Below are 24,998 nucleotides of genomic sequence, written 5' to 3'. Positions count from 1 at the left end.
ACCCGTACATCACTGCTTGCAGGGGTCTGGTTGATGGGTGCTAGGCTATGCTACCATTGTAGTTGCTCCATCATCACTCCAAATAAGGTCATCTAGACAAAAATACCTTAGAGACCTTGTGGTTTCTCCACAGTCTGGTCTGGTCTCTGGGCTGATGTGAGCTACTATCTAGACCTCTGGGGGTACACAGACAGTCTCTGGTTCCTCCTCATAGTCTGGTCTGGTCTCTGGGCTGATGTGAAGGTCTATATATCTAGAGCTCTGGGGGACCACAGACTTAGAGATTTACCTCAGAAAATATTTCTATATATTAAAAATGTCAACAGCATTTAAAGACCTAACAAAAAAGGGACAAAGAAAAGTGAATGAATTTTACATTTAGTTTATTTTGACACTGAATAACAAACAGGTTTAGACGTGGACACTCTTGTTGAGTTGTTGTTTTTGTTCCATCAATTTAATTACAAACCCACTTTTTTATCACTGTCAATGTCGCACTGAAACTATTAGATATAATGCAGACAAAACATAATTAGAATAGTACAATTAAGCCATTAACAGGAATCAATACTTGAAAGCAAGCCCTGTGATGGTTACCTGTCCAGGTGGGTGTCAGCTGGGATCGGCTTCAGCCTCCGTGACCCTGAATACAGGGTAGTGGTAGACGATGGATGGATGGAATACTTAAAAGCATTGTTGAAAATGTTCCTCAAAGCAATATCCATTATTATTGAGCTCCACCATTACCAGCTGTAACATTATTGCATCAGTACTCTTGAAACATAACAGTCCATTCTGCATATTTTACTTTAAGTATATTTTGATGCAGACTTTGAATGCAGGACTTGTAACAAACAACAAGCATTTCTACACTAATTTTACTTAAGCAAAAGCTCTTAGTACTCCTTCACTCTGACTGGGATTAAACTAACTAATAACAGTAGATGTAAATGCCATTTCGATGTTTTAAAATCTGAGATTGTTATGCTTTCCTCTCAATCTCCTCCTGTTGTTTCTTCATGTTTTTTCTCCTTCTTTTTCTGTAAATCTCTCCATCTCAGTCATTGTTTTATGTATCAGTTTGTCTATATTCAGATCCAGTTGTTGTTGTTCTTCCTTCCTCTTCACCCAGTTCATCTTGTTCTCTGTTACGAGCTCTTTGAGTTTGTAGTATCCCTGAACTTTGATCTCCATTTTATCTACCTCCTTCTCTCTTTCTTTTTTCTCCAATGATTTAACCTCCTCTTCAGTCTTCTTCACCAGTTCTTCTGTCTTGTTAATTTGCTCTTGATGTTTCTCTTTCTGCTTCTTCAGTCCGTCCTTCAGCTCCGTCAGTATACTAATAACTTGTGTCACATTAATAACTTGTGTCATATCATTCAGTTCTCCCTCTTCCCCGTTTTCCTCCTCCTCCACTTTCTCGTTTTCTTTTCTTCTGTCTGCTTCCATCAGAGGCTGCTCTGTCGTTGTCTTGGTCTCTGTGTAGAAACAGAAGCAGTGTTGTTTTATCATATGACTTTTATTAGAAATAATAAAGATGTGAATCTACAGAGTCAGAAGCCAAAAACTGTCTTGCTGTAAGTCGGGTTTCTTTATACAGAAGTGTCCTGCTACAACACTTGCAATGGTAACAGTACACAAGAAAATGACCGCCGCTGATCATCCTGTTACATTGGCTTCGACTCCTATTTTATTATCCAAAGTTTTAGCATTGAAAGTGGAAACCAGAGGTTAAGAATGTTACACAGTAGGCTGTCTTCTGACGGTTGTCCAATGATTAGCCACATACTAGGAAATGCGTTATTAAAAAAGTCAAATTTATCTTTGTCTCACCGTTTTTGTTTTGTTTCCATTTCCAGAACAAAAGACCGGCAGCAAGAACCAACATGAGGCCAAACACAAAAGAGATGGCGATAGATGCAGTACAAGTAGACGGAGCCATGAAGAAATCCACTGAAATGACAAAAGAGAGAACAGTTGCATGAGGTCAGTGTGTGTTTCATGAGTAGGGAAGTTATTTTGGAAACAATCCCTACCTGGAACATGGATGTGGGTCTCTCTGGTCTGGTTGGTGTCCTTCTGCTGGACTCTACAGGTGAAGGTGGTGTTGTCTCTCTTGTCCACAGTCACTCTGCTGCTGACAGTATAGAGGTCATCAGGACCTCGGAGGGTCTCTGGAGGTCCAGCAGAGAGGAGGTTCCCCTCAGCATCCAGCCACAACAGCTCGGGCTCTGGATACCAGCCTTCAGACTCACACTGTAACATGACTCCATTGGTGGTCTTGTTGATGCCTGCTAGGCTGACAGCAGCTGAGGAGGCAGCACCTGATCAGATCAGACAGACATGATTGGTCCAAGGCTTGAACGATGTATCAATGGTGATAGGTAATAATTAAAGGTGGATGGGTCAAACAAACAGGAATTTTACGCAGGAGGCCACTGTCTGTGTCCCATTAAATTTGACTCAATGACGTTAAACGTTGCTGAACAAACTTACTTACTTTGAGCCAAACCAAATACTAGACACAATCACAAGTAGTTTTGTTGTGATTTTGTTTAGTTTCAACCACCACATTTAAATCTGCAGCCAAAATCCAGGAGAAAACACCTCAAAGCTTAATTGAGAGTGCAGTTTATTTGCATGGTAACGTCATTTTAAGGCGACAGGTTTGTGATGATACAAATTATTCAAAAGTCCACATTTGAACATTAAAAAATAAAACTGTGTTGCAGAAACTGCCAATTTAAATGAAATAAACACAAATAACAGCATGCTTTTTGGTAAAATCAGCTGAAGAAAATATAGACTTGATTTATAGAGTTTAACAGTACATGCAAGGGTAAATAGTTCCCCACATTGGGGCAGTTGTAGCTCAGATATTACAGCAGGTTGTGCATTAATCACAGGGTCCAGTTCCTCGGCGGGTCTAGGTGTTGAAGACTACAGAAGTAAGACGGTGAACCCCAACCTGAGCCCAATGTTTGGATAAATGAGTGGCAAATTCTAAGGCAGAGAAGGTCTGTATGTGGGGCAGCATAGTCAGTTTACTCACCAACATGAAGCCCAACAACATATTCTTTATTCGGCCTTGGAATGTAGCATCTGTACGTCCCGTTATCAGAGATCTTCACCCTGGACAGTTTCAGTGAGATGTCTCCGAGCTTCAGCTTGTTGACGGACAGAGATGTTCGTCCCTTGTAGGCCTCGTTCTGGTCAGCCAGAAGCTCCTGACCTTCATGCCACACATGCACAAATCTGGGGTCCAGGTCGAGTCTCCTCCACTCCATCGTCATGGAAACAGCATCAACGGGAGGTTCCAGCTGACAAGGTAGAACGACGTCATCACCAACCATCGCAATGACAGGCTGGAGTGGACCAATCACCTGGGACTGACCTGGAAAACGTGAGGTTTGCATTAACTTCCCCTTCAGGTTGAATATTCACCACAAATATGAGGTGTTGATTGTGGTTTCTGTTGTGTCTTTCCAGTTTTCTATCTAAAATTGTTTCTGGGTTAACAGACAAGGGCATGAATGAATTGTTTCTATGTTATAATTTTCAACAGAAGGTAGCTCAACGTGTTTTCCTGTTATGTTGTTTGTGAAGTTACCTCCACAAAACTGTGTTTGGAGAAGGAAGCAGACGACAATGTTCTTGAAAACACTGACAGGTCCGCCAAGTCTGTGAAGTCCGTCCTTAATGTGAACCATCCTGGAGTGAGGAAATTCAAATACACATTTATGAAACATGAAAGAGTAGAAAAAGGGTATGGGAAGTAGTATTTGTACTGTAAACAACATTATAGCAGCATAATGTGTGCATGAATATTGAATTGTGCAGAATCTGCATGAGCAAGTGAAACCAATGATAACCTAATTCCAGACTTTCCTGTCCATTTGGACGGGATCTCTGTAACATTATGGGAAGATGAACTACACGTTAATGCTTTCTTCAGTATCAGTACGCCAGTGATAGTAGTGTGTACATCTATGGGTCCTTTGCAAACACCAACTGCTAATAGCTAATACTAAGAATTTTAGTGGCGAGAACTTGCTAAAATGCAAACATAAGCTGTTTTTGATTTCCCCATTTTCACAAAAGTACAAAGATAAGCATCTCCTGATATGGAACAAACAACTCCGAGATACACTTTAAAATGGACGTCACTTAAACTAGCGAGTTTGGACATATTTATTACAGGCGAGGCAGCGGCAAATACCCAAACACGAACGGAGCAGGTAACACTAAAGTCTCACATTCAGTCAATGGTAAAGGAAGTTCTGTTTTCTTTCTATATTTTTATAGAAAACATGAAAACATGATAGCAGCCATTTTAAAAGCAGAATTTTAACCCCACATACCTGTTGTGTGCGTGTCTCCTCATATCTCTTAGACTGTGGGGGACAAAGTCCTCAAATCAAACCATTTGTACTTTGAACATGAGCACCTATAAGATGAGGTGTGCTGACTCTGCAGCTTTAATCCGGTTTGCTTTTCCTGTAGACTTGCATCCACTCTACCTTTTTGTCTCCGCCTGCATTGTGGGTCCAACCATTTTCACCCGGCTATACATAAATGTGACGGTGAATAAGGACAAACTTCCACAAAAAACTTTTTAAACAAGATTTTATTTGATCTGAAATAATCAGCCATTATTGAACAACAACCAGACATGATTAATATAAATCATGCAGCTGCTCAGCTTTTTGACACCTTTATATAAACATGCAAATATGTCAATAAAATCTTGTCCTCACATGTCGTCTGCACTCAACTACTCACATCTATTTGATTTTATTATCCGTCATAAATGTCCAGTGATTCAGCTGCGACAGAGTTGGTGATAATGAAAGTGATACCAAAGATAACTTTGTTCGCTAATTTGCAAAAACACGTGGGCTGATTATTCCTGGCCATTACATTTGGTGAAGAGCACATTATGAATCAACTTGCTTCCACTTTTATGGACGGCTCAGCTGGTCCGACCAGGTTTGAACATCCCTCCCCTACTTTGTTAACTCAGACTGTATCGAGGCCAACCATTGGTCCATCTTTAGTTTAAGTCTCTCATAATTGTTCTTTGTCAGGTTCAATTTTGACTGAGCCTCTAAGAGGTTCTTTTTGTCTTTTATCAATTGTTTGTCAGATTCTCTCTCTGTTATTTCCATCTCCACTGCCTGAAGCTGCCTCTTGTTCTCCTCCTTCTCTTTCTCCACCTCATCAACTTGTTTTTGGAGTTGATCGTGCTGTTCCTCCAGTTCCTCCTTCAGGTTCTCTAGTAACGTGTCTTTTTCTTCTCCTTGCTTCTTCAGGTTCTTTAGTAACGTGTCTTTGTCTTCTCCTTGCCTCTTCAGGTTCTCTAGTAACGTGTCTTTGTCTTCTCCTGGCCTCTTCAGGTTCTCTAGTAACATGTCTTTGTCTTCTCCTTGCCTCTTCAGGTTCTCTAGTAACATGTCTTTGTCTTCTCCTTGCCTCTTCAGGTTCTCTAGTAACGTGTCTTTGTCTTCTCCTTGCCTCTTCAGGTTCTCTAGTAACATGTCTTTGTCTTCTCCTTGCCTCTTCAGGTTCTCTAGTAACATGTCTTTGTCTTCTCCTTGCCTCTTCAGGTTCTCTAGTAACATGTCTTTGTCTTCTCCTTGCCTCTTCAGGTTCTCTAGTAACGTGTCTTTGTCTTCTCCTTGCCTCTTCAGGTTCTCTAGTAACGTGTCTTTGTCTTCTCCTGGCCTCTTCAGGTTCTCTAGTAACATGTCTTTGTCTTCTCCTTGCCTCTTCAGGTTCTCTAGTAACATGTCTTTGTCTTCTCCTTGCCTCTTCAGGTTCTCTAGTAACGTGTCTTTGTCTTCTCCTTGCCTCTTCAGGTTCTCTAGTAACGTGTCTTTGTCTTCTCCTTGCCTCTTCAGGTTCTCTAGTAACGTGTCTTTGTCTTCTCCTTGCCTCTTCAGGTTCTCTAGTAACATGTCTTTGTCTTCTCCTTGCCTCTTCAGGTTCTCTAGTAACGTGTCTTTGTCTTCTCCTTGCCTCTTCAGGTTCTCTAGTAACGTGTCTTTGTCTTCTCCTTGCCTCTTCAGGTTCTCTAGTAACGTGTCTTTGTCTTCTCCTTGCCTCTTCAGCAATTCGTTTTCCTTCTCAAATTCAGCTTTGTTGTTGTTTGTTGTTGTTTTTCTAAAAAAGAAAGATGCAATACCGAAACACACAAGAACATGTTATTAAACACGAAATCCAGTGAATCAAAACATTTGTTTCCCTGATAGCACAAAATACGACAATACAAAAATACTGTATATTCACACAAACAACATCAAACTTACATAAAATACAACTTAACAAGTGTGACTTACGTTTAAATTTACACCAACCAGCCAGGACTGCAGCGACACCAAGAACCAGGGGGGACGCTGGCACAAACCATGGCCGTGGGCATACAGCGTGAAGGAAACCATTCCAATTCAGGTAGAGTTTCAGCAGACAGAGCAGGAATGTCAAACTCATTGGCTGCAGTCGAATTATAAAAATGAAAAATGATGTCCTCAATCTTCCCCGAGCCCTTTTTCTGTGACCTTGATGGAAAAAATCATGAGCTCAAAGAAAGATGTGAAGGAGAATTTATAAGGAACACGAGGCTATGTAATTCTGCCATGGCGGATGATATAGATCTATAACAGAGTAGATAATTTTGCACATCAGGAAGTATCCAACACGGCCCTAAGCTTGCACGTCCTCCCTAGCAAAACAGCCACCAAGTGTTGTAAATCCAATAAACATAACACAGACAATCTAAAGACTTGTTAGATCATCTAACTCTTATCAAGGCTGCAACCTCGATACTTCCGCGTCATTTCACTCAGTTCAGGTGCATCCTGCGTGTTTTAACTGTGTCACTTTGTTGTTCGGTTTACTATGTTATTCCTGTTCTTTCTTGGATATTTGCCTGCTTTGATTTTTGGGCTCTTCCCCTTTGTTGCCTGCTTTTTGGACTGTTTAAAGTATGTTTATTTTCATCATTAACCTTCATTACTTTTTTCGTGTGAGTCTGCTTTTGTGTCCACTAAATTTGTGTTCCCCAAAATTGAGACATTACGGATGATTTATTGTTGATCTTCCCACCCTTATCGTTTCCTGGATGAAACCAGTGAGACAATTATCTGCACTACAGCAGCTCTGCCTCACATAGATGTTTCTGTGTGTCTGATTCAAACAGGAAATAATGAAAATAGGAAGAGGAGGTTCTGACCTACACCATAAGGTATTCAGGCTGATGCTCAGACAGTCAGCAGGAAGACATCATGGAGGTCACACAACTCAGACTGAGTGAGTACTGAGACTTGATTTTACTCTCCCAGCAGACACATATGGACACTGAGTAAAGTACATCTCTTTTCATGGTTTTCTCCAGTAGTGGAGGTGTTGGCTCTGCTGGTTGGACAAGCTGGTAAGTTGGACTTAATTCATTTTCATGTATAGAGTTCTACAGTCTTCAGTTTTTGTAAACGTTTATTACGTTAACAAAAACTGACTGAATTAACGTTTACTATTTAATTTCTCTCCGTCTCAGATGGAGTTTTTCCTTGTGTTTTTCCAGACAGACTGCAGTTTTTCGAATATGAGGCCGTCAATGTTAAATGCAAAGAGTTCAGTGGTTTGACTGAATGGAGAGTGATGTGGAAGCTCCACAAAACAAGTCCAACCGATTCTTACAGCTGGGACTCATCAGCACCATCCTGCACCATGGATCCTGCCATGAGCAGACACAGTGGAGAGTACTGGTGTGAAGATGCACGGGGGAACACCAGCAACGCTGTCAACATCACCGTCACGGGTGTGTTCAGCAAATTATCAATGAACATTCACTTTTCAGTGTGTGTTTGAGGTCTCCAGTTCAACAGTGGAACATTTTCATGCAGTCAAGAGACATATTTAGGAAGATGCTAAAAAGAATTAGGTATCTGTGCTGGAATTTTGGACCTAACAGAACCGGTTCCTGCAACAGCAAGAAGTAATCCGGCATGGTGACCTCAAACAATAACTGAAATCGCAGAAATGCTTCCTGTTTCTCAAATTAGTCAGGGCAACTAGTTTAGGGCTAAAACAGAGCTTTGTCTGCACAATGTCAATACAGATAAATAGTTTGTTGGCACTCCACTAAGTTTCTCCAAAAGGCTGGTATTAGGAGAAGATGCACTCAAGGAATTTACGCCATCTGCTTATGGTGGACGATCAGGACAAGGTATTTATATGCCTTCCCATGAGATCAGGTTGCATATATAGGTCTTGCATTTATCTTTTGCATTTATTTGTTTTATTATTTTCCCCAACAAGCACTTCAAGTCCTGCACAAATGAAGTAATAGCTCCTGTTACATGCAATAATACTGTATATTGTTGTGTCTGTTCTCCACGTTTTCTGCTGAATATATATAGGAGGTTTAACAGAAAATATCTTTTGCCCACATTGTTCAGATGGTTCTGTGATCCTGGAAGTTCCTGCCCGTCCTGTGGTGGAGGGATACGACGTGATTCTTCATTGTAAGGAGAAAAGCTCCAGACAAATTGCTGATTTCTACAAAGACGGATCCCCCCTCGTCACCGGGTACGAAAACCACATGACCATCAAAAATGTGTCCAAGTTTGATGAAGGACTCTATAAGTGCAGCATCTCTGGATCCGGAGAATCCCCACAGAGCTGGCTGGCTGTTTCAAAAACAAGTCAAGGTGATTTTGTTTTTTGCTTTTGTATGTTTGGATGTCTTTTTCCCTCTCCAGGTTCAAGATGGATGTTTAATTCACGTTTATTAACTTCCTTCCTAGCTGCTGGACGCTCCCCTCATCTCCCCTCCTCGCCTCCTTCTCTGCTGTGGCTCGGTGTTTCGTTGGTGGCTCTGCTGCTGTTGCTGACGGGACTTCTCTGTCGGAAAGGTACAGCGTCTCCTGGAAATCACATTGAATGATAAACTTCAGCAGACGCCTTAATGATGGTGCTTTGTGTTCCATGCATCTCCTCTGCTGCCCTTCCTATCACGACATATACTGTGCTAAAAAACACAGTAGCAGCACTGATTGGGAATCAATTTCACCTGCTGTTGTGTAAATGGAACAGAACACAGGTGGAAACGAGTGGCAATTAGCAAGACATCCCTATAAAGGAATGGTTCTGCAGGTGGTGACCACAGAACATTTCTCTGTTCTCGGCCTTTCTGGCAGATTTTCTTCTTTTTTTAATTTTGGCAGTGTTTGCACCACTAGAGGTAGCATGAGGCGGTTTCTCCAATGCACAGAAGTTGCCCAGTTAGTGCAACTCATCCAGGATGGCACATCAATGCAAGAAGGTTTGCTGTGTCCCCCAGCACAGTATGGAGGAGATTCCAGGAGACAGGCCAGTACACCAGGAGACGTGGAGGGGGCCGAAGAAGGACAACAACCCAACAGCAGGACCTATTTAACGATATATGCAAAAAATATGTTGTCTTGCCATTTGCAAATACTTTAATCTGAAATTATTATTTTATTGCCGGAGGCAGAATTGAAAGTGCAGTTTAGTTTAATTTCTCCAGTTTTGTAAGAGAAATAGTTGATATGAGGAAACGTTGCATGTTCACGTGTACAAAACCTTTAACTCCTATTATTGAGGTTTAACAGCTTGACAATGTGTACAGCATGTGAGTGTCTTTTTTTTCTATTTTTACATAATGTCTGCAGAACATTTGATGCTGTCAGTTATAAACCACACGAGAAAACCACAGAGTGAAATGGTCTCTCAGCAGCTTTAAAATAATCACCTACCTGACAAGAGGTTTCTCACAGTCACTGAGATGGAAAGTTTAAAAAAAAATCATCTTTGAGTATCAGCTTCAAGGCACAAGCAACAAAGAGTTGTAAAATCATGTAAATAACACGAAACAAAGAATCTGTCAATTCTGAATATTGTGGTATTTATTTCACAGAGCCTGAATGGTCCAGAGCCGGAATCGAGCCAGAAGAGAGAACCATCTATTCTGTAGTCCACTAAACGTAAGACTGACGGCAATACCGGATCGCTCATATCCAGTAAAGGCCCTGTTGACAATATGTTCACTAAAACTTGACCTTCTGCTGCACATTGCCACTATTTTGCAACGCTACTGTATGGCAATATTCCAAGTATTCAAGTTGTACAAAATTCAGCTTCAGTGCAAACGGGTGTTTCAGTAAAACAAGTGGCCGTGTTATCTGGTGACGTTCAGGCGTAACTTGACACTCGAGCACACATGCATGTTCTGTTGGGTGTTTTCAACAGCTTCCGTCTGGTAGTCACCAGTTAACACGGTCACTCATTGATCCGAAACACCTGCTCTGCTCTGAAATGTTTACCGGAGCAGAGAATGACATAACGGTCCCTCTGTGTGTGTGTGTGTGTGTGTTGAAATCAGAGCTTCTCCTTGTTTCGAGCTCTACTGGCTAGCTATGGCTGATAACGCCGTCCCAACCGACAACGGAAAAGCTCTGAGTCTATGTTTGATGTATATGTGGCCAATGTATTCCACCCACTCCCTACGGATAGGGGAGGTCAGTTTGTTTCGGTTGCATTCACGATCTTCAGTGGTTAATGTTCTTACGTAGCTTAAAGAGCTGTTGCACTGACAAACATCATATGTGTAATTAAGGTACAATTTTAATAAGACCCCATAGGGAACGCGGGACTCCATCAGTACCGCCACTGAATGATCTTGAATTTCAGAATGATTGACAAAAGTTCTTCTTTCCTTATTTGTTTTCCGTCTCCAAACAGGGAAGACGACTTCAGAAGGACGTGAAGCAAGCGACCACCAGGCTGATACAAGCAGCAGGCCACAAGACGTCATCTGAATTTATTGTTTTAATGAATTAATATACAGTTAATAATATTTCACATCTTTTGTCATACATCATTGGTATAATTAAACTTGTATCAATCAGCGTAACTTCAGTTTGTCCATCTCATTCATAGCCCTTCGACTGCTGCTTCATACACACCAGAAATACAGTTTAGCATCAACTTTTCAACAAACCTTAATATTCCACATCTTTGCCTAAATGTATTTTTCAACTATTAACAATCATTTCTCCCAATCTACTTATTTGATAGGTTTTATCATCAAGTACATAACATGGGTGGCTACATCACTTCCAGACGTTTCAGGTTAGGGTTAATCATAAGTTTGTGCCAAAACAGACGTAACATAATTACGCAACAGTCACGTAACCGTGGAAACCAATGAGGAGAGTTTGATTGATAAAAAATGCAGCAAATACACTGACAAGAAAGTGGCACAGAGCTGCAACATGTGTAACCTCTTCAAACATTCAGAAACAACTGAACAGCAAGTCTTTTGCGCCACCTGCTGGCCATCAAAAGACGTTGCAGGCGAGTTTACAGAGGCAAAGCTCATCCAGGTCCAGCTGGCAATGTTATTACCCCAAACCTCTGCCAAGGAAAACCCATCATTATCTCTTTTTAAGGCCAATCACTAGGTTAATACCGTAATTAATTGTTGCATTAAGTCATCATTTATTTATTTATTTTGAATCTCGTGTTTCATTTTCTTGAAATGTGAGATTTGAAGGTTTTTACATCGAGAATTATATCTGGTTGAAAACGCTGATATTGGTGGTCACTGCTGACACCTTGCATGTCATGTTTTCACACACGTGTACATGCAGTTTATTTTTAGGCTTCAACAGGAAGCTGTAGCCTCTAAAGTCAGGAGAGATGTAGCCACCCAGGCTGCCAGTTAGTCGGTCTTTTAACAGCCAGCAGCATGGACATCTCAACTCTGTGCACTGTGGTTGGTGAGTAGTGTGACTTGTGTGTGTGTGATGATATAGAAATCGTTGATGACCTGGTAAACGTGTTTGTGTTAAGGAAGCGTTTGACGCCTACATTTGGAAATCAGTGAAAACTCAGTTTTCTTCTGGCATGTTCTTTGATTTGGGGTGCTTTCATTGTATCGACTGTATGTACTGTGCCAGTAGGTGTGTAGAGCCACACAGAACCCACTCTTTGTCTTTTTGTATAGTGTTGCATTGTAGAAAGAGAACCAGGAAGCTCCGAGCAGATTGAACCAACTCACCTATTGTGCAAAATAACTTGTGTAGTGAAACAAGGAAGCAAGAAGCTTGCTGAGATTTAAATGTTTCTGCTGAGCAGCGTTGATGAACAAACGTCTGTTCCCTGCAGCCGCTCTAAGGGTCGTCCCCGACAGATCCCAGTTCTTCCAGTACGACTCCGTCTGTCTGAGCTGTGGGCAGCAGGGGAACTCCAGCGAGTGGAGGGTGAAGAGGAACACATCCTTAAACAGCAACCAGGACTGTTCGAGGTCCGGGGAAGGAAGGAACGACTCCCACTGCATCATCGATGACCTTTACCCTTTCGACAGCGGGGTGTACTGGTGCGAGTCTGCGGCAGGAGAGTGCAGCGACGCCATCAGCATCTACGTGACCGGTGGGTTTGAGCTAAGAAAAACCAAAGTAAAGCATGTTTATGTCCTTCTGCAAGAGGCTGCACACACAAGGGGTTTGGTTAGCTCAGGCTAACGGCTTCTTGGACTTAGCATTTACATTGTTCAGAGGCTTCGAGCAACTTGCTTCAACGTTTTCCTGACCGTCACTCTGTAGGTAGTAAAGATGGACATAACCAGCCTGGGCCAACCAAACTGCATTGAAAGGAGTCAGATGAAGTCCTCATAGGGAGGAGTTCTGGGTGGTGGACATGAAAACACAGGAGTTACACCAAGAGGCTGATGTTAGTGTCCCGCATCAACCAAATGCTTATGTTACCTTTCTGTTTTCTTTCATAGTCATAGTTAAGCCAAACCATGATGTTTTTTCACTTATTACTATGTTTTTTAATGTTTAAAACTGCAATTTTTCAGTCCAGAAGAAAAAAAAGAAGGTAAAACTTAATTGTGAGTGCAGTTTAGTTGTATGGAAACATTATTGGAGACTGTCCTTGTGTTAAAGGGTGAGTATTTGATATGTTGTTTGTTTCATCACTCAACCGATCCATGGGCGTCGAGTTCAAGGCGCGTGAAGGAAAGAAAAGGTTAAAATGTGGACATCTAACTGTCTTCTTGTCCATCTGCCGGCTCAGCTGGCTCGGTGATCCTGGAGAGTCCGGTCCTCCCTGTGGTTGAGGGAGACCCCGTCACTCTGCGCTGCAGAACCAAGTCCTCCTCCTCCTCCTCCAGCCTCCCCGCTGATTTCTACAAAGATGGCCTCCTCCTCAGGAGCAGCCCTACAGGAGAGATGACCATCCACGGTGTTTCTAAGTCTGATGAAGGTCTGTACAAGTGTGCCGTCATTGATGGTGGAGAATCACCAGTCAGCCGGCTGGATGTCAGAGGTGAGAACTAACGAAACTATTTTTTTAACAACTTCATCCGGTGTTGTCGTTCCAAGAAAGACACAAATGTTTTACCTTGTTGAGTTTGATTTCATCATGAAGAAACAAAGACCGACAAACGAATGCCTTGAACATCTTGGGGAAAGTGCTGGTTTAGATGAGACGATCGATAAATAGAATCTGTAGCTGTTTGTTGCACTTTGTTGTTGCATTGAGATCAACCTGTGGTATTTCTGCAGGGCGTCCTGAGCCAGCTGAATCAACCCTCGCACTTCCTGTGGTGGCCGCCTGCCTCTTGCTGGTCTCCGCGGTGCTGCTCTGCCTCTGGTGGAGCGACAAAGGTCAGCCTGCTTTCCTGTCAATACAATGACATCCATTTGTCAAGAACATGAGTTGAATGGAATTTAGCTGTAGTCTACAGCTGACAGATGTGAATCACAACATCGAGGTTGTTGTGGGGAAAAAATTGTAAAATTTAAATGAAGAAGAATGATCTGAAATGTGTGTGAATTTAAATTTTCGAACCCAGCTGGTAGCAGTAACACGTCTTGTGTTGCAGGTAAAATTGATCCTTCGCTTGTGTTGTACAATGATGTCACCAGCACACGGAGGTGCAAGCAAAAAGGTGACACACACACACACACACACACACACACACACACACATACACACACACACACACACACACTCATGCAAAACATTTTGGAGCATGTTGAATATAATTTAACCAAAAACTAGTCAGGGATGGTGGTTTTGGTCCCCAAAGGAAAACCGTCCCCAATAAACTGGTGAGCTGACGAAAGTCCCCAATTTGGGTATAAGGAGGGGCACACAACCACAAACACACACACACACACACTGCTGTGCACATGCCGAAGTGTCCTGGGGCAAGTTGCTGAACACCAAATTGCCCTGAAGCAGTGTGAATGTGTGTGAAGAAGAAGAAGTTTTGTCGGACTTAGAGTATAATAAAAATCCAACTCGGGTCAAGAATGAACTTTCATGCATGTAATGCAACAACTGAAACACTATAACGTAGACTTGCTGTATCTCTGAATGCTGAACAGGTTCCTTTTTATGGTAATTTGCTCCACTGTTCTTTTCTCAGGCAGGTCACAGAATAGGCATTCCTTTTTGCAGTGTTCTGTCGCTGTATACAGACCAAACCCTGCTAGGTCTAGATACACACCAGGCACTGTGATGATTTACAGAGCCTGAAACTCTACTGCTGATCAAGAGACGCCAGGAACCTCATCAGCCTGTTTAGCCTTGCTACATAGCCCAAAATCCACAGGGAAAAGGGGAAGAGGGTCCGCCAAAACACCTGGAGACTTTCCATGCTGCAAGACATGGAGAAAAGCTGTGAGGAAGCAGAAGCCCAGGCCCAGAAAAGAGCGAGATGGCGCACTCTGGTGGATGACCAATGCCAAATCACGTTGCATATATGGGGTCAGTTCAGTCTCATTAATAATGAATGCACAGAGAAGGATTCACAAATATATTTTGTGATTTATATATAAATGACTCTCTGCTCACAAATACATTTCGTTTTAAATAAATGTAATATAAATCCATAAATATATGAATTAAAAAAATATTTGCAATTTTCATCAAAAATGTATTTGTATGTTGTTACATACAAACTGTTAAACTTGAATTTTTCAGCCAATCACAAATGCGCAAAATGCGCAGAGAAAAAGCTTTGCTCTGGCCATGGTGAGGTACCCCTCGTGGGAATGCAGTCATGTGATTGGCTGAAAACGAGGGAGGCATCTGATTGGCTACAGAGAGTTCCTTGTTGGAAAAAAATGCATTTGTGAATCCAGCCACGTCAGGAGAGTCTCAAAAATCCACAAATAAATACAGACCAGTTCACGAACAAATGCAAACAAGTTCACAAATGAAAAGCGTCTTGTTAATTAAAGTTTAACAGTTTGTATATAAATGTAACAACATACAAATATATTTTTGATGAAAATTGCAAATATTTTTTTAATTAATATATTTATGGATTTATATTACATTTATTTAAAACGAAATGTATTTGTGAAAGAGAGTCATTTATATATAAATCACAATATATATTTGTGAATCCTTCTCTGTGCATTCATTATTAATGAGACTGAACTGACCCCATATGCATAGGAAGACTGAGACTATAACACTAATGGTAGACAACAACTACATCAGAGTCAACACTGTTTTCTATCGCTGTGAAGTGTTTGCTGTGATCACGAATGAAAAGGAAGCTGTATTCCCCTCAATGGGATATTGACTTATATTGATGTGCTGCATCAAACAGCTGGTATCCAAAAGCATGGAGAACTTTGTGAAAGGACGGTGCAATGTACATGTAATAAACTGGGAAAGTGTTTTATAAAGGTTAGTAGAACCAATTCATTAAAGAAGTCCACGACTTAGATGAAAAAAAGTTGAACCTCTAAATCTACAAGCAATAATGCATCACAACTTTATGTTGCTCATATATTATATTATATCATACTCATTCATACTCATTGTATTCTTTGTGAGACATATAGATCCATGGTAAGGGTCAGAAAACACAGTTTCACTCGTTCTGTGCAACATTTCTGCAAGTTGCCAGATGTTTTAATACATGGAATTGGTGAAAAAGATTTTTTAATTTAATGTTTTTTCAACATGACGCTGCAGATGACTCACTATAACAAATAGCCTGGGAATGGCATCACTCTGAACATTCTGAGGAAGAAGAAGCATCTGATAACAACTTCAATAGAGAAGTTGAGGTATTATTTAATCAGTTATCATTGTATCTGATTACATTATTTCTGATGCATCAGATTTCTCAAGAAACATTTGAGGAACTGCAGTTTTACCCCTTCGTCATTGGCTTCAACGGGTTTCTATATTTGCTTGTGTTTTCTCTGTAGTCAATGGCAAGGGACTATAAGTTTGTCAATTTATCAATTTAAAGTTTGCATGTCTAGGAAGTCGCATCTGCACCTGAGATGACATTACATTTGTCATATTAGTTAGCTAGCTAGCTAGAAAGACAAGCTAACGGCCGTGTGAGTGATGCATGTTGTGTGAGAGGAGATATGTATTTCACTGAGCGCTAAACTAAATGATGCTACGATAAACTGAGACTTTCTGGACTTGAAACATTCTCCTTGTTCATGACACAGTTCACACTGGATCAAAAAGTTATTTGTCTCTTGCCGACTACACTCTTAGAAATAAGAGTTCAAATAAGGTTCTTCTACAAGGGCTGAGGTTCTACCTGGAACCATTTGCTTCTGAAAAACCCTTTCCTGAATAAAAGGTTTTAAAAGGGTTCTTGGCAACACTAATGGTTCCAGTAAGAACTATTTTGATCCAGAGAACCCTTTAACACCCCTTTCCTGAATAAAGGGTTTTAAAAGGGTTCTTGGTAACGCTAAGGGTTCCAGTAAGAACTATTTTGATCCAGAGAACCGTTTTTGGAAGAAAGAGTTCTTCAGGGATTGTTGAAAGCATGGATCCTGTGTCACCAGGGACATACTTCCTGATAACACTTACCAATAATGGCACAGAATACAATTCCTTGTGACTACTGATACAAATACTTTTCATATCCATTGTTTCTGTTTGTTTTTCTTCTTCTTCTCCAGATCCTGTTGATCAAACTGTAACATAATTGCCCATCTTGGGATTTGAACACCTGCCACCCAGTCTAAAGTCACTGGCAGTAGTGACTGAGCTAACCTGCTAGCTGGGTGGAGTCATCAGGTCCACCATGCTAGTCTATTACCTTACACCTTCTGATCAGACATACAAATAATGGCAGTCCTGAAACTGAAATGTTCTGTTACCAATTTATTTTCACAACCATTAATTATAAGAAAGCAAGACCTTTATCAGCCAATCTTGCTGACCCAGGCAAAGATTAGCTGTGACTGGGATTTTAACCCCCACCCTCCAAATCTAAAGTCTGTGCCATTACCCACTGAGCTATCCAGCAGAACGTGTAGATCAGGGACTCCTCTGACTCGCCACACTCACTCACACAGCCAGGTTGACAGCTCCTTCATGTCAGTGGTCAGACAGAGAGCGCTGATCATGTGTCTGTTTAGCTTGTCTGTACAATGTGTGACTTCTGCTTTTAGGTCACATGTTCAATTCCCATGTTGACAGATACCATGTTACTGATCATACTTCCAGACAATTAACTCAGTTGGCTAGGAGCTGGTTCTTGGTTGCATATGATGTGGGTTCAAGCCCCAGCAAGGGTGATAATTGTATTACATCAAACTACCTGGTAGTTTATGTGAAACAAATGTACAAAATTTTAGAGTCATGGTAGATGATGTTTGACAAAAACGTATCAGAATTTTACCTCAAAAACTGATTTTTTTTTCACAGTGGTTTCCAATCTGCAGGGCTGTACAGTGCGACATATATGTGCAAAAAATGTATTTCTGTGTAGTACGATGGTACTACGACCATAGATGCCGCCCCCCATCAGCCTCCCTGCGGCATCCGAGTGCTCTTTCCCAGCCTTGCGCAGATTGAAAACCTGGCTGCGCAACACTAGGAAGCAGGAGAGACTTACGCATTACGCTAATCATAACTCTACACTATGATAATTAATCACTGTTGTTAGCTGTTGTTGTGAGCTGGACACCGACTCACGGAGCGGCTCCCGGTCGGTCAGAGCGCAGACCCCAGCAGTCACACCGAGGATCAACAGCTGAGTGGCGGCGGCGAAGAGGCAGAGGCTCTGCTTGTCCGCGTCATAACGCTTTTGGTGCGAGTTTAAAACAGTAAGTTTACTTCAAAGCGCGAGCGTCAGACGCTGTCAGAGCGTTTATGAACAGTGTTTCAGAGCTCCCCCTAAATGGCTCAAAGTAGGCTTTCAGGTAATTTCGCGGCATAACACAGCGCCTTCCGGGTAAAAAAGACGTACGGCAAAATCTTGAATGAAAAATGGCCCTGTTATTTCATCCCCGAATCCCATTCATAAACATACATAAATATCTAATATCAGTTAACGAGTCGTTTTCCGTTTCTCGTTTTCTGTTTTTAAAACGAATAACGGGATACGAGTCATTTTTCCGTTTTGCGACACGGATAAGTCGGATGGCCGCAATGTACACGGACCGTTTATCCAGTTAATGTCTCTCCCCCGACCCTCCCAACAAAAATCCCGCCCCCCCTCTCAGAAAATAGTTCCGACGTCCATGACTTTAACCCGACCAAGGTTGCGGAAAAATGGCTGGCCACTTCCCAGAGGGCCAAGAGGCCATTTACAAAGCAGTGGCCAGCAGACAGTCTTTAGACTGGCAATGTTTTAACGCCTGTTATGTAAAAATGAGTTAAAGTGTAATAAAGATGCTTCTTTTCTGCATTTTTAGGGTGTGCTTGAACTCTCTGGTCCCGTGCTAAAAAACTGTCAGCCTCTGTAGCACTAGTGCTATGTGCTGAAAAAGTTAACGTACAGCCCTGCAATCTGCCTGCGTGACAGTGAATGGCTTACTCAATTTGTGAAGCCACAGTTGAGTTGCCACTTGCCAATTAGCTCAGATCGATAGACAATGGTCTTTGGTTCTAGAAATTGTGGATTTCAGCCTCAACTGGTGCAAAAATGAACATTATAATGTCAACTGTCTTGCCTTCTTATTCTCCTGTTTGTTGCTCAGAATTGCCTAAATTTGCCAAAAATAGCCCAGACCCGACCCATCGCTGCGCAGCAGTTAAAATTTAGTTACACTACTCCCTTCTTCAGGAGGAAATGACACACAGCAAAGAAGTAGCCCGGGGAATTGAACCCTGGGTCCCGACAGCAAGGACATAACCACTCTTTCTGGGGCATCTTAGTGAGCTAATCACTGGACAAAGGCTTTTGAAAGTTTGTTACAAGTCACGTGATCTACAGATACAGTTTGAGGTTGTGAGTTCAAGGCCTGGTTGATGAAGAGTGACCATGTTAATGCCTACTGAGGTGATGTGTGGAATAGTGACAGACAATTAAACACTTATTTTACAGACAATTTTACTCATGTATTCGTCTCCTCCTCATACTTTTCCATGATCGGCCTCATCCCATGGCTGCTGTACCCTGCTGACTGGCTTAGTCAAGTTGGAAAGCTGCACATAAGTTCAGTGATAAAGGAAGGTCTTTGATGTCAGAGGCCAAGCCTTAACTGATGCAAAAATCACATTGTAATGCTCACTTTGGGGTTACCGCATCAGGGTTTCTTGATGCCGGGAATTGAACCTTGATCTCTCAGGGGAAAGGGCAAGGTTTGGTGTGTTGGGCCGGGGAGCTGGCCCCATGGTGGCTGTCATGTGTGACTTAAGAGCTGGTTGCCCCATGGATTGCACCATATAGTCTGGTCTTCACCCTCTACAAACCAGGGGGGTATTCCATCAAGCTCGCTTAGCTCAAAGTCTGGCTTAAATGGCCAAGTCCCGCTTATTTTAGTGAGAGTTCAGTTCCACCAATGTGGCTAAGATTAGCTCCAACTTGGTAACCATGTTTCCATGGTTCTGGCTAAGCCGGACACTTGGAGCTAAGCTCCGACTTTCTGTTCCATCAACCTGAGCCTCAATTCTGTTCCATGAAAGTGGTTAACACGAATGCCAGCCTTGTAACCATGGTGACTTATGCTGCCGGCCAAACCTGGTCTGGAGCAGGATTAAGGTGAAGATGAACTCCACTAATGTCCAAAAGACATGTCTGTTTTGTATTTACATACACAATGCACTGATAAAATAATTTGTGAAACCAAAACGTGCTTTCCATCCACTTTGGAAACTAAGCAAAAAGTGCATTTGGTAAGTATTATGATTTTGTAACAAATAAAAAATGTCCTCCAAATGACTGCACCAGGTGGAGACTATTAAGCAGAGCAGTCAAGACAGGCAGGGGGACACACATTCAGCAGAGACAAAGACTAAGAGAACATGGCATGTCCATTCATTGAGGATGAGGAGCCAATTGATGAAGGGGCACAAATAATTCAAAGGGCCTTTTTGAAGGATTTTGAAAACGGGAAAAAGAAAAGAATGGTACCTCACTTCACTCCTTCCGGTTGAGGATGGGGTAGTCTGCTGCAGCAGGGTTTGATTTATTAATTTTGACAATGCAAACAACATGAATAATATTTAACATTCAGACTTACATCTTGGAGTACAGTGTCTTCTACAGAAAGAGTCTCCTCTTCATCTCTGTCCTGGTGATAGTGATGACTAGGTCCTTCACCCTGGAAATGGAGGAACATCAGTTAGAGGAGGCTAGACAGCATTTCAGTTACAGGTTGGGACTTACAGGGTCTCCTGAGGGCCGTGCTGCAACTTCCGGGGGTTCCGATAAAGTGATTTGTCCCTCCGTTACTAATAGAACAAACATGTTAACAGTCAGCTAAATCAACTGAGGGGCTGTCGCCATGAAGCGGAGGGACAGCGGTTGACAGTGCAGTACCTTCAACAAATGCGTTCCGTATCTCTGGATCAATAGGAGAGGAAGCACTCCCCCCCTGAATCCCATCAATTTTGGGGCCCTTGTTGGAGCTGAGGGCTAGGGATTCGGCCTGTGTCAACTCCTCAGGTGGTGGGCCCCCACCAGTGGCTCCCAGTTGAGCTTTTTTCTTGGTTGCTGCAAGGAACATAGTCACAGCTTTACACTCATATTTATACATTTCACATTATTAAAATTATTATGCATCACTGACCATTTGTAAGGATGTTTTTATATTTTATTTTGACCTGTTGCCAGGTGCGTTTCTGGCCTCCGAGGTTGCTTCTGTTTGGACAGTAAAAAGAGGTTAATTAAAGACACAGTGAATGCTGAGTGAGTTTTGGTTTGTTCCTCATCCTACTGCACAGACATAAGGGTAAAATGAAGGAATTAGCTCCTTTTTATGCAGCAAGAGAATCAATTAACCCCTGCAAACATTTAAACAGCGCTCCTCTGTTGAATAGGGGGAATGAGGTAAATGAGATAATACATGAGCAATTGTGTGATAAATGTTTTGCATATAAAACAATTTGATTATGGCCATTTCAACTCAGATTATAAATGTGATTAAATCACTATCTGTAGCCTACAACTTGTCGTGTAGTGAATTTCTTTAATTTTACAGCCGAAATTACAATTATCTTTTATGTTGAACATAACAATTAACATTGAGACGGTTATCGTCTGAAATAATGAATGGATGAAACATCACTTACGCATTCAGCCTGTCGGCAATTGTCTTCCATGCTGCCTCTCTGGCTTTGTTTATTGGAGCGGTGTTACCTTTTTTCGTTATTATCTCCCGGTAATCATCATATAGTTCCATCAGGAGAGTTTGTTCAGCAGCAGTGAAACTCTCTGCCCGTGGTTTGGTGGCATTCTGAGCCATTTTGCAACACTTTCAGCACTCGACTTGTTGGGTCTTTTTATATTCCGCCGGGAGGCGCTCTTCTTCTTCTTCTTCTTTTTGTTTATTGGCGGGTTGCAACCGTTTTCTTGGTGCATACCGCCACCAACTGTATCGGAGTATTGTAACATGACAGTATTTATGTCTTTCTATGATCTTTTAAAAAGGAAAAATAAATAAATAAATAAATAAACAGATAATATATGAGTGGATGACTAAAAGGGGGGGGGGCCGGGAGGCGCTCAGTGTGAGGCTTAACAGGTGAGGCTGGAATTAGCGTCAAGTGGAGCCAGCTGATCTCGTTTGATGGAACGGGTTGGGGTTTGGTTTGGAATTGCCGTTCATTCAAGCTTCAAGATTACACCATAGTCCCGATTTTCTTAGCGACTTTGATGGAATACCCCCCAGGTGTGACATACCAATAGTGATTACTGTGAACAGAACAGAACAAAGAAGAACAGAAGAGAGAGAGAGAACAGAAGAAACTTCAGAGAATCAAGGTGAGCTAAATATAATATCTTATTTCAGCATGCTTGACCCTAGCTGAGGACTTTTATGGTGAAAGGTGGACTAAGCATGTGTTTCTTGTTATGTTTTGTTTGTTTGTTTGTTTTCTTGTTGAAATGACTTACACAGCTTGGACGAAAGCCGAAGTGTGCCATTGGCTTGAAAAAGAGGGTTTCGCTGAGATTTCCATTATTGTTCCCTCACTTTCTCATGATTCTGTTCCACTGTCAAATTTACTATGTACAGTATGTGCTCTGATTCCTTTCGTTGGACCATGCATTATTTTATTGTTTGTAGATAGCTTACAATAAGGTGCAGTAAATGCAGTAAGTGCACCTTGGATTGAAGGAACTAACACTTTTTTGTCTCCCCTTTCTGCCATGTCACCGTGGCTGGAGATTACACAAATTCACCTACTGAGGACAGCATGATGTGCCTGGCCTGTCATGTTGCTGATTCCACTGGACCAGGGGTGCCCAACTCCGGTCCTGCAGAGCCACTGTCCTGCAAGTTTTAGGTTTCTCCCTGCTCTTACACACCTGATTCTAATGATGTGCTCGTTATCAAGCAACTGAAGCTTGTCACAGGTCTGAAAATCATTCGAATCAGGTGCTCTCCAGGACCGGAGTTGGGCACCCCTGCACTGGACCGATGCTGACTTTTGACCTGTTCTCCCCTGGGACCTACACAGCCTGTTCTGTTGGACTATCTTTAAATAAATGTTTTTCTCATTAAAATGTTTTGAATCTTTGTTTAATGTCAACATGATAAATGACCACAATATAATATGAACTAAACTGATCCGTAGAATACAATATGGTTCTTCATAGAACCCTCAGAAGATGAGACTGTTATTTGTGAAAACCTTTGAAAAGGGATGTTTTTAGAACCCCCTGTGTGAGGTCTAGATGAAACCCTTGAAACATGAAAGGGTTTTTGGTGGAACTCCTTTTGTAGGTTCTAGATGAAACCCTTGAAAAACAAAAGGGTTTTTAGTGGAACTCCCTGTATGGGTTCTAGACGAAACCCTTGAAATATGAAAGGGTTCTTAGTGGAACTCCTTGTGTGGGTTCTAGATGAAACCCTTGAAATACGAGAGGGTTCTTAGTGGAACTCCCTGTGCGGTTTCTAGATGAAACCCTTGAAAAACGAAAGGGTTCTAAGTGGAACTCCCTGTCCGAGTTCTTTGTAGAACCTCTCATGGGGGGTTCTGGGTGGAACCTTACACACACAGTTCTAGGTATAACCCTTTATGTGGAGTTCTCGGTAGAACCCTCCAAAAGGGTTCCAGGTGGAACCTTTATAAAAGGTTCTACCTGGAGCCAAAAAGGGTTCTCCTATGAGGACAAGCCGAAGAACCTTATATGGTTCTACTTATATGGCACTTTTATTTCTAAGAGCGTACCTTACATAGTCTTTCTGACTTAAGGTCACATGCAACATTACAGTGTCAACAACCAGTTCCCTGTTTCTTGAGAGATGATAAGATAAGAGACTCTACTTAAGAGCTCGTCCTCCTCTTTTCACCACCTTCTTCCAGGACGGCTGAAGCTACAGGTTTGTTTCAAACTTCACTATTTCCTGACTTCCCTTCACTGGACTGACCGTACGTTAGTACATACAGGTATTCATCATCTCATATCCCCACCATGAAGCTGCTGACTGTGTCTGCACTTGTCAGTGCCATGACGGTTCTGGCTGGAGCTGCTGGTGAGTATGACATGTAGGAACTGATCCACATGTATTTATGACCAGTTAACTGGAACAACCCAGGTCAATAACTGCAGTGTCAAACCTTTCTAGCTCTCCCAGAGGAAACGCCCAAAACTGACCAATCAGGCGAGTGTTGGAAAACCTTTGATATTATTTTATTGTTGATTTATGTTGAATTATGTCATGTATTTTTATTGTGTTATTTGTTTTATTGTGCTTTCTGTTCTATTAACTTTTCTTTGTGCCATGTTTAATGCGTCATCTTGTGTTATTTCACCATGCATTGTGTTATATTATGTAGTTACACTCAACAAAAATATAAACGCAACACTTTTGTTTTTTCTCCCATTTTTCATGAGATGGACTTAAAGATCTAAAATTCATTCCAGATACACAATATTACCATTTCTCTCAAACATTGTTCACAAATCTGTCTAAATGTGTGATAGTGAGCACTTCTGCTTTGCTGAGATAATCCATCCCACCTCACAGGTGTGCCACATCAAGATGCTGATCTGACATCATGATTAGTGCACAGGTGTACCTTATACTCCCCACAATAAAAGGCCACTCTGAAATGTGCAGTTTTGTCTCACAGCAAAATGCCACAGATGCCACAAGCATTGAGGGAGCGTGCAATTGGCATGCTGACAGCAGGAATGTCAACCAGATCTGTTGCTCTTGCATTGAATGTTAATTTCTCCACCATAAGCCGTCTCCAAAGGCGTTTTAGAGAATATGGCAGTACATCCAACCGGCCTCACAACCGCAGACCACGTGTAACCACACCAGCCCAGGACCTCCACATCCAGCAGGTTCACCTCCAAGATCGTCTGAGACCAGCCACTCAGACAGCTGCTGAAACAATTGGTTTGCATAACCAAACAATTTCTGCACAAACTGTCAGAAACCGTCTCAGGGAAGCTCAACTGCATGCTCGTCGTCCTCATCGGGGTCTTGACCTGACTCCAGCTCGTCGCCGTAACAGACTTGAGTGGGCAAATGCTCACATTCGATGGCGTCTGGCACGTTGGAGAG

The 24,998-nt window shown here is 42.0% G+C and overlaps 3 protein-coding genes across 4 annotated transcripts; 2 read left to right on the top strand and 1 right to left on the bottom strand.

Moving 5' to 3' along the window:
- Positions 1–1,017: 1,017 nt before the first annotated feature.
- Positions 1,018–3,353, bottom strand: LOC311009058 (butyrophilin subfamily 2 member A2-like; the record flags this gene model as incomplete). The annotated part of the gene is made up of 4 exons (XM_084003032.1): positions 1,018–1,478; positions 1,834–1,953; positions 2,037–2,324; positions 3,053–3,353. The coding sequence occupies 4 exons, from the start codon at positions 3,351–3,353 to the stop codon at positions 1,018–1,020; spliced, it is 1,170 nt and encodes a 389-aa protein (XP_083859158.1).
- On the top strand, positions 1,968–10,838 carry LOC311009056 (high affinity immunoglobulin gamma Fc receptor I-like; the record flags this gene model as incomplete). The annotated part of the gene is made up of 7 exons (XM_084003029.1): positions 1,968–1,986; positions 7,199–7,308; positions 7,394–7,429; positions 7,580–7,816; positions 8,457–8,708; positions 8,805–8,912; positions 10,762–10,838. Exons 2-7 carry the CDS (start codon positions 7,284–7,286, stop codon positions 10,836–10,838), a joined length of 735 nt encoding a protein of 244 aa, XP_083859155.1. The 5' UTR covers positions 1,968–1,986; positions 7,199–7,283.
- Positions 10,839–11,722: 884 nt separating this feature from the next.
- Positions 11,723–16,075, top strand: LOC311009527 (low affinity immunoglobulin gamma Fc region receptor III-A-like). 2 transcript variants are annotated; one of them, XM_084003765.1, is made up of 6 exons: positions 11,723–11,801; positions 12,190–12,453; positions 13,102–13,353; positions 13,593–13,694; positions 13,913–13,978; positions 16,027–16,075. In XM_084003765.1, exons 1-6 carry the CDS (start codon positions 11,771–11,773, stop codon positions 16,038–16,040), a joined length of 729 nt encoding a protein of 242 aa, XP_083859891.1. In that variant the 5' UTR covers positions 11,723–11,770; the 3' UTR covers positions 16,041–16,075. The 2 variants fall into 2 exon arrangements, with proteins under 2 accessions (XP_083859891.1, XP_083859890.1); XM_084003764.1 differs by lacking the exon at positions 16,027–16,075 and adding an exon at positions 14,462–14,783.
- The last annotated feature ends 8,923 nt before the right edge of the window (positions 16,076–24,998 follow it).

The sequence above is a fragment of the Eutrigla gurnardus genome (genome assembly GCF_963514095.1).
Source record: "Eutrigla gurnardus genome assembly, chromosome: 23".
Taxonomy (NCBI): domain Eukaryota; kingdom Metazoa; phylum Chordata; class Actinopteri; order Perciformes; family Triglidae; genus Eutrigla; species Eutrigla gurnardus.
Note: the sequence above shows the minus strand (reverse complement) of the source record. Positions and strands in the feature narration are given on the sequence as shown.

Excerpts from the sequence above, each read along its gene's own strand:
- LOC311009527 (XM_084003764.1), top strand. The coding sequence starts at position 11,771 with ATGGACATCTCAACTCTGTGCACTGTGGTTG. Across the intron at positions 11,802-12,189 it reads AACTCTGTGCACTGTGGTTG|CCGCTCTAAGGGTCGTCCCC; the intron begins GTGAGTAGTGTG and ends TGTTCCCTGCAG. Across the intron at positions 13,695-13,912 it reads CCTCTGGTGGAGCGACAAAG|GTAAAATTGATCCTTCGCTT; the intron begins GTCAGCCTGCTT and ends CTTGTGTTGCAG.